General features: G+C 32.8%; 1 protein-coding gene across 11 annotated transcripts in view; it reads left to right on the plus strand.

Moving 5' to 3' along the window:
* CNOT2 (CCR4-NOT transcription complex subunit 2) overlaps nt 1-14393 on the plus strand; it is a 118470-nt gene that overhangs the window by 88258 nt on the left and 15819 nt on the right. For all 11 annotated transcript variants that reach the window (XM_071218943.1, XM_071218945.1, XM_023588462.3 and 8 more), the window contains 5 exons: nt 5058-5205; nt 5917-6099; nt 8433-8512; nt 11422-11547; nt 13315-13439. In XM_071218943.1, the coding sequence (XP_071075044.1) occupies nt 5058-5205; nt 5917-6099; nt 8433-8512; nt 11422-11547; nt 13315-13439 (662 nt within the window). The remainder of the gene's footprint in view (nt 1-5057; nt 5206-5916; nt 6100-8432; nt 8513-11421; nt 11548-13314; nt 13440-14393) is intronic.

The following is a 14393-nucleotide window of genomic DNA, read 5'->3' on the forward strand; positions in this document are numbered from 1 at the left end:
TTTTATTCTCAATTTAATGAGAAAGATTTTAAGATCTGCTTTCATTTTAAAAGTTCACTTTGCTAGGTGGAGAACAGACTAGGTGGGGAAAGGATGATAGGAAAGGAGAGACAAGGCTACTACTGTGGTAGTCCAGGCTTGTTGCTGGGCTAGTGGTGAAGGTGTTGAGAAGTCAGATTGGGGTATTTTGGAGACAGAGCTACTATGACTTGATGAAAGGGAGACAGGGACCAAGAATGATTTTTACAGTCTGGGACCTGCACTACTTTCATCTATATTGGAAACTTGGATTTGAGGAGTAGTGCAAAGTATATTTAGGAGATTGACACAGCTGTTCAATAGAGGGCCTGCTTTTGTAAGGTCTCATATGTTGCTTGGGGCTCTTAGCTGGTTCTGATATAGCAGGAACTACTCATAGTTGGGGATTTGAAGCCATTTAGCTCCATGTGCTTTAGCACCCAGAACGTAAGCCCACTCCTCCAGGTGTATATCACTTGTTCTCATTTTTGTACATCTTGTTATTCTCTCAGACTGAATTATTCTAACATCTATACTCCCCTGATTCCCCACCACACGACTGACCAAATACCTGGCTAAATCTTTCATTATTTAATTCATATTCTTTCTCCTCCAAAAAAGCCTTTTCTGATCTGACCCACTCTATTCCCAAGTCTGAGTTAGTGGTCCCTCCTCTGTGCACCTAAGGAATACTATATATAATGCACGTAAAAGCCTCAATTATAACACGTAATTATTTTTAAGTCAAATATGTAGTATGTGACGGATTGTGCTGGGTTAGGTAAAATGTTAATTAGGGTTAGAAAATTCTTTTGGGTCTAAAAAGAAAATTTGAAAGACTAAACTGTGATTGAGATTTAATAGTGTAGAATAGTCATTCTCAACCCTGGGTAGTTTCTCCTGGAGAGTTTTTAAAATCCAATGTCCTCCAAATGCTCTGACCCAGACTAAATCAGAATTTCTGGAGATAGGACCCAGATATCAGTATTTCTTTTAAAGTCCCCTCAGTGAAGCAAAAGTTAAAAATTGCTATTAAGAAATGGAAAGTAATTGGTTGAAAGAAGGCATTGAAGTAGGAGTCAAGAAATTGGACCATGGGGAGCATGCATAGCTCAGTGGTTGAGTGCCTGCTTCCCGTGTATGAGGTCCTTGTTTCAGTCCCTGGCTCATAAATACATAAATAAATAAATAGTGATTGCTTTAAAAAAAAAAAAAGAAATTGGATCATTATTTTTACTCTTCATTACTTCTGTAATAGGTACATCACTTAATATCTGGCTTTAGTTCTTCATCTGCAATGTAGTTGGGGTGATCTGGAGTCATCTCTGTTTCTAAAATCCTTTGATTTTAATGAAAGAAATTGCTATAATTTTTTTAGGAAATATCAGCTAAGTGCAGAAAAATATGGAGGTAAGATAAAGCACTATTTAGGACTGTTGTCTTGTATTAGTGTGAACATTGTATTTCTAGAGGAAACAAGCTAGTAGCTTTGGGAGTGGAGAAAGGGACACTTGTAGCCCCCTTGCATCAATTAAGGGATTTTTCCTCCCTCTCCTTAAAAAAAATTCTAAGGGACTTAATTTAATTATGAGTATTGAGAAATTTGGTTGCTGTGATTCAATTTTTATAATTTGTATTATTTTTATTATTGTTTATCTCTAGCAAAATATGGAATAAAACATTTTATACCTTGCCTTAAGTACTTAAGGAATGTGGTCTTAATCTGTTTGTTCTGTGGGAATAATTTATGGACTCATTTCTTAGACTCATATTCTTTTGGGTTTTTAGAAAGATGATCGATAAGGAACATTTAGAAGATGTTCAGATATTTCTCCTAAAATTACATTATTTTTATCAGTTTGTCAAATTGAAGGAAAATTGTGATTCAGAATTATAACCCTCTTAACTGTTTTTGTTATTGTTCATTCTGTTCTTTATTCTTTGTCTATAAAACAGGGATAATTACCTTCCCTAAAGTATTTTTGTAGGAGAAAGTGATATGAGTACCATAGTGCTTAATATATCACCATTAGGTGCTTAGTACATTTTAATTCTACCCACATCCCCGTCACCTACCCATTCACAAGCTCATCTCATACCTATTTACATTTTTACTTGTTTTAATTCTTTTTTGCCAGAAATCTTTGAGCTTTCTTCTTCTTTGTTTTGTTTTATCTTGTTTGCTTGCATGTTCTATTCTTGGTACAATATTTTGGAAGTGATTTTGTGATTGTTTCCAATTTTAATAATAAAGGTTAAATGTTCTCTCTTGACCCCACCCAATTTTAATAATTTCACTCAACTCAAATTTATTATTTTGGTTCCCCAAAATAAATCTTTGTGTGCTCTTCTTTAGAGCTATTTTTTTATGCTTTAAGGAAGTTCATTTTTTTAAAATTAAATTTAAAATAGATGAATTAGTACATAGTCAAGGGTGATAATCCAGTATGAAATGATGTACTTTTCTCTTCCCTTTTGATCTTCTCACAGCTAGTTAACCAAGTGAAACTCAGACATTTGGATTGCTCTTTTTATGAAATCAAGGGCGTGAATTTGATGGTTAAAATAAACTGTAATCTTTGATTGTCTTTATTCTGTATTGTCTTCATCCACTCTTAGCCCTATGCATTAACTCAAGTATGCCAATACCTAATTAATGAATAGGTTCACCCATTCTTCCTTCTCCAACAGTTTTTTTGTTTTGTTTTACTAGTTTCTGAGATATTTTGGGGGCTGTAAATTTTCATGATATAGTATAGAATAATATATACATGGAGGGTTGAAGAAGTTAAAAGACAGTGAGTCATTTTTAGGGATTGTCGATTATTATTACAAAAGGACCAATGGGTATGAGTTTTGTTTTGTTTTTTTTGAGGGTGTACGTTCATAGTGATGAAGGTGTAAGTAGGTGAAGAAGAAAGGAAAAGTAAAACTAGAGGAAAGAACATGGATAGGTATAGAGAAGAGAAAGAAAATGAAGGGAGAGGAGAGAGAGAAATGGAGATTTAGAAAGGAGGTTTGAAGAGATAGAGAAGTATGCAAAGAGAAAAAGAAAGCCGGAAAAAATAGATAAGAAGTATTCTAATTTAGTAGACACTTAGAACCGTCTTAATCTAGAATTGTATTAGGCTCCCATAGTACTTCCTTTAAGAATACTAGTAGTTAAGAGATCTGAATTCTAGTCCTGGTTCTTTATGTCACATTGGAGAAGTCAGTTAACTTATCTGAGGCTCAGATTACTCAGGTCTAAATTTGTATAATTTTTCTGAGTGGTCAATGACTATGAGAAACACATTTCAGTGGGAAATTTGCACCTGTAGGTGAATTTATGATAGCCTGTTTGGGGAGTAGGTTTTAAGCTCCATGAGGATTGGAGCATTTTCTGTCCTGTTTACTGTTGTATACCTAGCAGCTAGAATATTGCTTGTCACATAGTTAGACATTCAATAAATGTTGAATGAGTTAAATGGAAAATATTTTGGTAGTCATTATGGAAGCATCTTTAGGGCCTAGATAAAAAACTGGTATGCTTGAGGGAGGGAAAACACTAGTTTCTTCTGAAGAAATCTTATTATATAGGCTGGTTTTCATTCTCTCTTTTGTCCTTAATTTTATCCCAAGTTCAGAGAAAGGGGCTATAACCAGGGGCAGTCTCATGGTCACAAACTTACATTAATAAGCCAGTTTGTGATTTCGGCCAGTTCCCTTCAAGTAATTAAAGAAATGCAGAACCAAGATCGGATCTTCATGGTACATGAATGAAGAGAGTACACAGAACATAATAGCTATATTGAATTGGATTTGCTGGCTTCACTCACTTGAAAAGCAGAGTTGAGCTCTAGGGCGGCCATGTTCCAGAATCCTATCAGTGAAATCTTCATGACCCTCTGGTGTCCCTGGGTTAGAAGGTGGTGGTACATTGTTCTACCAAATGATAAACTTTGCATGAGATATTTGAAGGAAAACATTCATGCCATGTATGTAGTACCCCATTAATTTGGAAGTCACAGTTTCAAAACTTTTTAAGGGCTTTGAAATTCTTAGACCCAAAATTAGGCCAAAAAAAAAAAAAGTCACTTAAATTCTCATGAACTGTCATGTTATCTTATCCCTTTTACTTAACATCCAGTTCACAATAAGTTTGGTTGATTGATTTGCCATTCCACAGGAGATTAGAAACAACACAGTAGCACGAAAAGGTGTGTGTCAGAAAGACGGAAGAAAGGCAAGGAGACATTCATACATTCATAGGCAGATGTGGTGACAGAAGTTAGAGCTGAACATCTTTACTTTGAGGGAAAAATGGGGAAAAAATACATAGAATATTATTAACCCATAATAATTATTCTGGATCATTAAGAAAATAATTTATGTTTCATAGTGTCTGAATGAAAAAGCAGGAGCTTGTAATACATTTTTTAAATCAGTTTATCCAAATTGGTTAATTTTTTGTTTTGTATCTAAATGGTAAACCTCAGTAATACACCTACTGGAATATGTCCATCCCACAGGAAAACTAGATAAATAGAAGACCATTATACTTTGAAATACTTTTAGTGTTTTAAATTTTTATCTTATAGCTATATATTAGGTTGAGTTTTTAATTGCTGGCACTTTTTGTTGGATTTGTAAAAATTGTTATGTTGAGATGTGTAAATAGTAAATTCATCAGTTGTGAATTAAAACATAAAACCATACAAGAATGCAAAATTTCTTAAACGCATATTTGTACATAATGTTTTTTATGAAAACATCATCTAAATTCGTTACAGTCATTGACAGGCATAATTTATTGTAAAATAGAACTGAAAAAATAGCTATATGAAAGCTATATTCATTCATAATATTAAATTTCAGACTAGAACATACTTTTGTTACGAAACAGAGACCATTTGGAGTGAATTGAATATATCCATTTAAGATTTGCATATTACCTGTTAGGTCATTTAAAAATGTTTTAAATTGCCAACCCCAGAAGATGGATAAGAATTTCATTCCTAATGGCAATGAATTTCCTTCTTCTGAATTTTTTTTATTAGGTGCACTAGGCCTTCCAATGAGGGGGATGAGCAACAATACCCCTCAGTTAAATCGCAGCTTATCACAAGGCACTCAGTTAACGAGCCACGTCACGCCAACAACAGGGGTACCAACAATGTCACTTCACACGCCTCCATCTCCAAGCAGGTATTTATTGATGGGCCAGAATGTTTCTCAAAATGTATCTTTGTAGGGTGAGCAAGGTTTTAGTCTTCTAAGCAGGTAATTTTATTTTCTTGCTCAGTGCCTTTCACTGAAGAAAAGTAAGTTAATGCCCTATGCTCATTTTATTTCATTGCAAACTGATAAATATGAAGCAAGTTGATTTTGTCCTATCGTTAATACAGTGGTTGTCAACTGGGTGGGTATCAAGGGTTAATCACCACTTGGGGATCTTTTTCAGAAGACATCTCTCTTCCTCAAAGGAGGATTGTAAAATTTAAAATTGCTCCCCAGACAATTCAGATTATTGTTCCTTCACCACACATCCATTTTTCTAGTGAGACTAAAATAAAACATGCCATAAATTATGCATAATAGTATGAAAAAGATAGAATGACACACAGTTGGAATGAAATTATTCGAAATATATGTTTGAAATAAATTTATATTTTGTCATAGTCACACCAATAGTTCTCTCAGCTTAGATTTCGTACCTTATATTATTTTCTCTTTTTGTTGGTTTGATTACCTTGCTTTTTCTTTCTAAAGAGCTAGAATGAGCAGACAAAAATTTTAAAACTTAGCAATGCAATTTGAAAGTATATTTGCGATTCTAGGGTTGGACAGATTGATTTTTTACAGAATTTTAATGGTGATTGTAGAGAGTTTATTTAGTGTAATGGACTTCTTTTTCAGGGGTATTTTGCCTATGAATCCTAGGAATATGATGAACCACTCCCAGGTTGGTCAGGGCATTGGAATTCCTAGCAGGACAAATAGCATGAGCAGTTCAGGGTTAGGTAGCCCCAACAGAAGCTCGCCAAGCATAATATGTATGCCAAAGCAGCAGCCTTCTCGACAGCCTTTTACTGTGAACAGGTAAGATGTTTATTGATACTACGTATTATTGTTTTTCGGGGTATCCTTAGATTTGCTTTTCATTGTCCACCACTCTGTTCTTCAGTCTTGGCTTATGTCTAATAGGTGTGTTTCATCATGTATCTATGACCGACCTCTTTCTGGTACACATCACTACTTTACTCTCCCCAAACTAAAGATAGGTTCTTTTGAAAATAAGTTTCGTTTTAGAAAGTAAACTAAAGCTTTTTTACTGTTTGTTAGAAAAGGATTGTTTTTAGGTTGTCACCAGGCATGTTTTTGTTGACAGATTCTTCCTCTATTAAGTGAGGTTGTTTACCTTCGTAATAGAGTTCCAGGCTTATGAATAGGACTGAAGATATATTACAACTAATATACCATCCTTCATTTATGCTCTGATTAAGTACTCAACTGAGATTTAGTTTCGTGTTTTGAAAACTTACAAAGTTATTTTCTTTTAATGACTGTGCCTACAGTATTTGAAAATAGTATCATGTCTGTGGATTTAAAACAAGAAGATGAGCAGTTGGGCTTTTCCCCTCCCTTTTGCACTGTCCATTGTGTATACTGTGCACATAATAACATGAAGACCATTTATCCATTTTGTTAGGATTTTTAAGTTGTTGGGATAATTTATATGAGAGTTAGGTTAACAACATAAGGCTTTCTTGAAAAAAAATAGCCTTTAAGTTTATGACTAACATTTTTTTTAGTGGGACCTATGGGGTAAAGGGACCTTAATTTAGTTGGTATCTTCATGTGCACTTAATTCATTTTTTTCTATCTAATACTTGTAAAACTTAAATTAAAATTAGTACATTTCCTGTTTATTTTTCATCCCATAAGTCCCAATTCTTACATTTATTTAGGTTTATGATCATTTCTTCTATAATTTTACTGCTTGTCTAGTTTTTAAAAAGTTATTCTTTGTGAAGCATTACCAAAATTCTCATCTCCTTTATAGTTCCCTAAATATATAATATTTCTTGGGCTTTCTGATATTTACCTCATTCTTCTGGTACTGTTTGTTGAATGTATATTTAAATTTTTGCCTTTCTATAGTTTTTTTGCATTTTAATTGTTTTAAAGATTACTTTGCTTATAAATTTTTAGTGTTATATGAACTAACACTAGGTTCTCTAAAACCCTCTTATTTCTACTATTAATAAGTTATATTTATTATAAAATGTTCATCTCTGAGCATTTATTCAAATGTTCGAGGGAACTTTTACCATCAATTCTAACATGTTATTACACAAAAGTTTCCGGTAGCGTTCTTCTTCTTCTCCGGAGTGTTGTTTCAACACCTCTATATTTTATGAAAATATTGACTGGCCATGGTTAGTTTTACAGATCTAAGCAAAAAACAAAAAATCTTCTTATCATCAAACAGTTTAACCCTACTCATAGCACTGACATGCTGCCTTTCATCAGTAGAAATTAATATTAAAGATGCATCATTTCAGTGCAGAATTTGCTTTAACAGTTCTTACTGATAATTCTTAATTACCTTTGACTTTATTTTATATAATTTCAAGCTTATTTTGTTTCTTTTTCTAACCACGCTTAGACTTGTGCAAAAAAAAATGGAGGCATTTGTAACTATTTACCATTTGTACATTAATTCAGAATTGGGGGCACAATGGAGAGATGATTATTTTTCTTTTAAATAGCTAAAAGGTAAACTATATTTAGATAAGAATATGTTTGAAAGCACTAAATTCAATTTTTCAAGAAAAACATCATTTAATTCAGCTCAACTAAACATTTATTGAGTGCCTATTGTGTCCTGAGCTAAGAGTGGAGGGTGCAAAGATGAATATGGTATGGACCTTCTCCATGAGGAATTTACAGACTAGTTGGGAAGAGATAGGTCTGGTATGAGAACTGATCTATTATGGAAAGTAATATTAGCAGTCTCGCCTGTCTCGCCAGTAGTGAAAAGCATATGTTCAAGGAGAATAGTCTTACACTAAACTGCTTAATTTTGAGGCTAGTTAATTCTTACAAAATAACCAGTAAGAGGTTGGCTTTCCAGGTGTACAAAATGGTTCCTTTAATCACTGCTTTCCTCAAGGTTCATATTACAAATTATCTGGTGTCTTTTGTTTTTTAATTAACCTTTTAAAGAAAGTTTCATTCCCAGTTGTTCATGAAAGGACTTTGGGAAGATGTTAAATAAAAATAAAGGTTTAACTCAGAAAAATAAAATTAGTTTTGGTTTTTAAACATGTTGTTTTATATGAGGAGATCAAAAGTGTACACTTTTGTTTTTCTTCATCTGAAAGCTAGTGTTCTTACTATATATCTAAAATTATTTTCTATGTACCCAGTATGTCTGGATTTGGAATGAACAGGAATCAGGCATTTGGAATGAATAACTCCTTATCAAGTAACATTTTTAATGGAACAGGTAAGCTTATTCTGGAGCTAGTACCCTGTAAAGAACATATGGTAGAGTCTCGAAATATAAAGCAGCTCAACATACTGGTCTTAAAATATTACAGGACTTCATTTGTTGTTTTAAATGGTAGAATTTAATTTATTAAGAAATTGAGAGGAATAGGGTTTAATTTATTAAATGGATGAGAGATGTCCCTATTTTAAATGTATTTTTCCTTGGCATCGTAATGGTTTAGTGACTTGTTATAGCATCAGGATTACTTCCTTATAAAATGAAGGGCCTACACATTAGCATGGTCTATATTTATGCCTCAGTCTTTTTTGTTTCAGGAGCATTTCTTGTCCTCCTCCCTATCACTATGAAAAAGAACTACAGTCTGGACTTGGTTTGGGTTGTGTGAATGACATTCTGGCTATAGTGATCCAGACTGAGGAAAACTTTTAAAATTATATGGAGAACTTAGAATTTTTTCTTAATGGTTTTAATACTAATTTTGGCATCTAATTTTTTGTGTGTGAATTTTTGGTCTAGTTTTAAATTTAAAATTCAAATTTTAGGTACATGGAAAACCAGTTATAATTCTAACAGTAAAGAATTCATACAGTTTGTTGGTTTTTTCTTTTATCAAGCACTTCACACAGAAGAAAATAGGAAGCTTTATTGCTATTCTGCTTCAGGTTTCACCCCTTCCACTCCTGCCTCCAGACCCTTTTCCTGAGGAAAAATATAAAGGATGTTGTTAAGCTCATAAGAGAAAAAATGAATAGGATTTTTGAGAGAAAAATATACTTAAAGGAAATGGAAGGTGAAAGAACTATAGTGAAATGGAGCATATGTGTAAGCACAGGAGAAAATTTAGTAAGGGAAAGGTCTTTTACCACTCCATGCTTTTAATTTTTAAATAATGTACTTTTAGCAGCAGAGGTTGATAAAATAAGGTTAAAATTTTTGAAAAATTCCAAATTTTACAATTTGTAAATTATAGTTTTGTGTTCAAGATGTTAAAATGAAATACAGTATTTCATTGTTTCTAATGTACATTTTTCATACTTAAATATCTCTGAAATTAGGCTGCATATCATAGTTGAATTTGCTTTTTTCCTAAATGGGACATGTAAAGTCTGACAATGTCATCCAAGATTCTTAATTACATTTTTATACAGTGGTATTACTTTGATATTTGGTATTACAGTACTTTGAAAATTCATTTTTAAGTATATTTTATACTAGGAAAAATTGCTTACAAGTCTTTTCCTAAAAAATATAAGTATGGGAATTCATTAAATATTTTTAGGTTATAATTTGTTCTTAAGTAATATATGGCAATTTTAAGTTCCATCTTGGACTTTAAAATGTGTATTAAAAGTTAATATATATTCAAAGTTTATAGTTAAACTGAAATCAAATAATTCAAGAAAGGTTACTTGGTAAATTGGAACACTATACAAATTGTTAATTTCTATTTTTGTCTCATTTAGTAGTTACTTTTTTAAATACAAAAATGCAAAAATCTCAATATTACTTAAATAATGGGTGTGAATGATTTTTATCTACTTACCCTTTGTAATTTTTGTCACCCATTTCATATAGTTATGATAGCATGTTGTTTATAAACAAAGTAATCTGCTTGAGATATAGGTGATTTCTGAGGTTCTTTTTATTATGAAATTTGGATAAAAATAAAAACCAGAAAAAGGGCAAAAAAAAAGGAAAATTATTATAAAACACTAGATTAAAAAAAAAGAAAACAGGGTTAAAGAAGAGCTGTAGTTCGGGCTAAAACTGATTGAGGTAGAACATTTTTTTCTTCAAAAATTAAAAATACAAATTTGTAAAAATAGTAGAATAGAAAAAGTTGAGAAGAAATCAGGAAAACGTTTAAAAAAAAGGCAAAATGAAGAAGACTGGTTAAATTTTAAGTTTTAAAAGGAAGCAAACTGGTTTTAAAAAGAGGCAAGCAGGTTTTTTAATTAAAAAGAACAAAAACTAACTTTATTATTCAATATATATTTATTGAGCGCCTACTGTGTAATGGGTAATATAAATTTCTGGGCTTTGCATTGTGTACCCATACTCCCCACCCATTTACCAGCATGTTAGAGTCCCCTGCCATTCCTACTTATACTCCTACCCAAACATACGCATACACACATGAAAAATGCGTATACATTTGTGTATGGGATTAATTGGTTACAGGGCAGAAGGTCTCGGGGTTTCTACTACCACTGCCTGTACCTCAGATTCCTTTTTGACCATTTGCAGGTAGGTGGCAGTGTTATTGTCCACCTACCTACGTATAACTGAAACTTAAAGCATTCCAGATAGAAACTCCACCTGGATACAATAAGAAGAGCAGTTGTACCACAGTAATCTTCTTGTTTGCTAACAAATTGTTTTAGATTACCATCTCCCAAAGGGGAAATAATGTACCACCTTACTCCTTATTCTCCAAAGTCTCTAGGATTTGGGATTTTTATTAGGTTGGTTTTATATTGCTTTGCTGAATTGAATTGTTCATGAAATGCTTTCAACTGAAATCAACCCATAAGTACTGAGCCCCTATTACAGGGGTTCTTAACCTTTTTTTGTTCCATGGACCCCTTTGCCAGTCAGGTGAAAAGCATGGACCCTTTCTCGAAATGTAGCAGCAGACAGTTTTAAGACACTCAACATTGGAGGTCAGAGAAAATAAAGATAATAAGTTGATTTTTTTCAGTTCAAGCTCATGGACTGCCTGAAATCTCTCCACAGACCTGCAAGGGGTCTGTGGTCCCCTGGTTAAGAACCCCTTGCCCTTTTATATATTATGCATCATTATTTAAGAAGGCACTGCCATTTCAAATTTATTATGGTTGGTTTTTATGATCTCTTTAAAATGTTTGTAGAATCAGTGACTAGCATTCTTTATCATTATATAGATGGAAGTGAAAATGTGACAGGATTGGACCTTTCAGATTTTCCAGCATTAGCAGACCGAAACAGAAGGGAAGGAAGTGGTAATCCAACTCCATTAATAAACCCCTTGGCTGGAAGAGCACCTTATGGTAATTAAGTTTTTAATGTTGGCCAATGGAAACTTTCCATTGCACGCATATGTGTATGTTTTTTCTAATCAGGTTAGTGTGATTTTGATAGAGGTGATATATACAAAGTCCTTTTTTCTCTCCAAGAATACTATGATAGCTAAATTAAATGGAAAAACCTAGGTTTTTCAGAAACATAAAAGGAAGTCCTCATTGGTATTCAGAAGTTATTTTCTTCTGGCATCTCTGCCTTTAGAATACCTTAAGTGATTATTTTGTGGTCTAGCTTTTTCATCACATATTTTCCAAAATACTACATTCCTAGTGATGAATAATGACTGACCACTATACTCTGAAGATGTTTCTCTAAACCAAGATTTCTCCCTTCTACACTCTGGACATTTTGGACCAGATAAATCTTTGTTATGGTAGAGGTAGGGGGAGGTTGCTGTTCTGTGCATTGTAGAATGTTTAGCAACAGCCCTGGCCTATGCCCATTAGTTGCCAGTAGCATCCACACCTTTTCTGTTGTGACAACTGCAAATGTCCCCAGGGTTGGTGGTGGGGGTGTTGCCCCTTATTGAGAACTGCTGCACATGGGTTATGAATGGTTAATAAATATTCTCTTGGTCACCATTAAATTATCCTTCATTACCCTTGCTTGCTATCTCTAATAGATAAATCGAGTTTTGGGTAATAAGGGTTAGATGAAAAGAAAGGGGGAAACCTATGCAGTAACAATTCACACATGGAAATTATGTGACAGCAATATAGGCAAACACTTTTTTTTTTTTAGCAAATTTTTTTTGTCTTTTTTTTTTTTTTTAAGGCAAACACTTTTTGATCCTTTGCGCCTACTTGTTTCCTTTTGGGAAAATCTGACAGAGACCAATAGCAAAATCAATGAACTTTAAGGGACTGGTCATTCTGAGATAGAATTAATACTGTTTTTTCCCCCCATTTTCAACCAAGAAGAATTTCATTACCTTTCAGAATATGAATACAAATGACAATGTGAAGAAGGGAAAACTTTGTTCATATTTTAAGGTTTCCAAATCAGTCTTCCAAAAAATGATCTGCCCTGGAATTTGAGTACCTAGCTACTTGATTCTCAGTTCAGACTCTAATGTTTTTAACCTTTCCTCATAGGTCCATTTTTTCATCCCTTTAATCATTCCCGTTGCTCTCCTTGGACCATCTCTAGTTTCTCCATTTCGCTCTTGAATTGTGGAGCCCCAAACTGGATATTGTTCTCCAATAAGGGCCTGACTATTGCCAAGTATAGTGGGAGGATTACTTCCCAGTTCTTGCATGTTTTCCATCTATAACATGGAGTCCAAGAAAATCTGAAATTATATGGAGTTGTTTTATAATTGATTGCAATTTGCTCACTCTGTAAGTCACTTTCAAGTAGAATACTGACGTTCTTTTAAATTTTATTGTGTTCATTTGCATTTGACAATTACTGGTGTTTATAATATCTGGTCAAATATTTAAGTAAAGCGAATATTTAAGTAATTATTACCAATATCAAGTCATATTTTTAAGCATCTTTGTATGACATTAGAATTACGGAATTATCATTTCCCTTGTATTTTTGTTGTTATTAAACAGTGTATCAAAATTTAGTTCTTGATCTTTGTCCTGAATACTAATTTTTTGAAGTATACTTTCATAGCATTAAAAAAAAGAAAACTTTTGGTATGTTATGAAAAAAGTTAAGTTTTCATACTATAGCAAAATATCATAAATATCAATGGCAATTCTTAAATTATTTTCATTACCTAGTTGGAATGGTAACAAAACCAGCAAATGAACAATCCCAGGACTTCTCAATACACAATGAAGATTTTCCAGCATTACCTGGTTCCAGCTATAAAGATCCAACATCAAGTAATGATGACAGTAAATCTGTAAGTAACAGAAAACTGTATGTGAATGATGTAGTTTTTTCCCCTCAGATTTTTTTGTATATTAACAGTCTGTAGACTATATTAAGGACTTACTAAATACTGTTACAAAACTGCTTATTTTTGAAAATCTGTAATCTAACTTCTGAAGAATGTGGAAAACCTTTATAACTTAGAAGATAGCCTATTTTTTTCCTATTTCATATAGGTTTGCAAATTTCTGTTGAACTTCTCAGAGTTAATTTAGACTTTTATTGTAGTCCCTGTCAGCTGGATTCCATGAAGTTTGATATTATAGCCTTCTAAGGAGCTGTATTTTTCTTGAGTAAGTTTTCTCCTTGAAGAATCTTTATACACATTTTTATTCCTGTGTTGATTCAACCAACTCAGCTGCTTCTTTTCTGACTTAACGAATGTGTTTTATATTTCTTCCACATTTCACTGAAAATAGCAATTTTTTGTGTGTGTGATAGGAGTTTGTATATTATTAATATAATTGATAAAGAAGATTGTTGGGTAAGAATTAAAATAAGTGCAAATTAAGAAAGTTCATATATTCTAACTTACTTTGGAGGTTGTTACGGCAATATTTTAAATAATGTACTATATTTAGTTTCTTTTCCAAATGAAATCATTGAGGAATTTAACTTCAAATGTATCCCAAAACATAAAGCCCCGATACACACACCCACACACACACAACATACGTGTGTGTGTATTTTTCCCTGTGACTGAAGATATTGAGATATAATATTTTCCCTAGATTTCTTGTCCTTTAAATACTCAAACGTAGATGCTATAAGATGTATTTGTATACCAAAGGGCAATTATAGAAACAAAAATGTCATGTAGAACTTGAAAAACAGGTAATAATTTACCACCAATTTAAATATAATAATGAATGAATGGCAGGCTATTACTACATGAACTTGAGTATTTTGTACTTAACAAATTTTA

Source organism: Dasypus novemcinctus, chromosome 12, assembly GCF_030445035.2.
Source record: "Dasypus novemcinctus isolate mDasNov1 chromosome 12, mDasNov1.1.hap2, whole genome shotgun sequence".
NCBI lineage: Eukaryota > Metazoa > Chordata > Mammalia > Cingulata > Dasypodidae > Dasypus > Dasypus novemcinctus.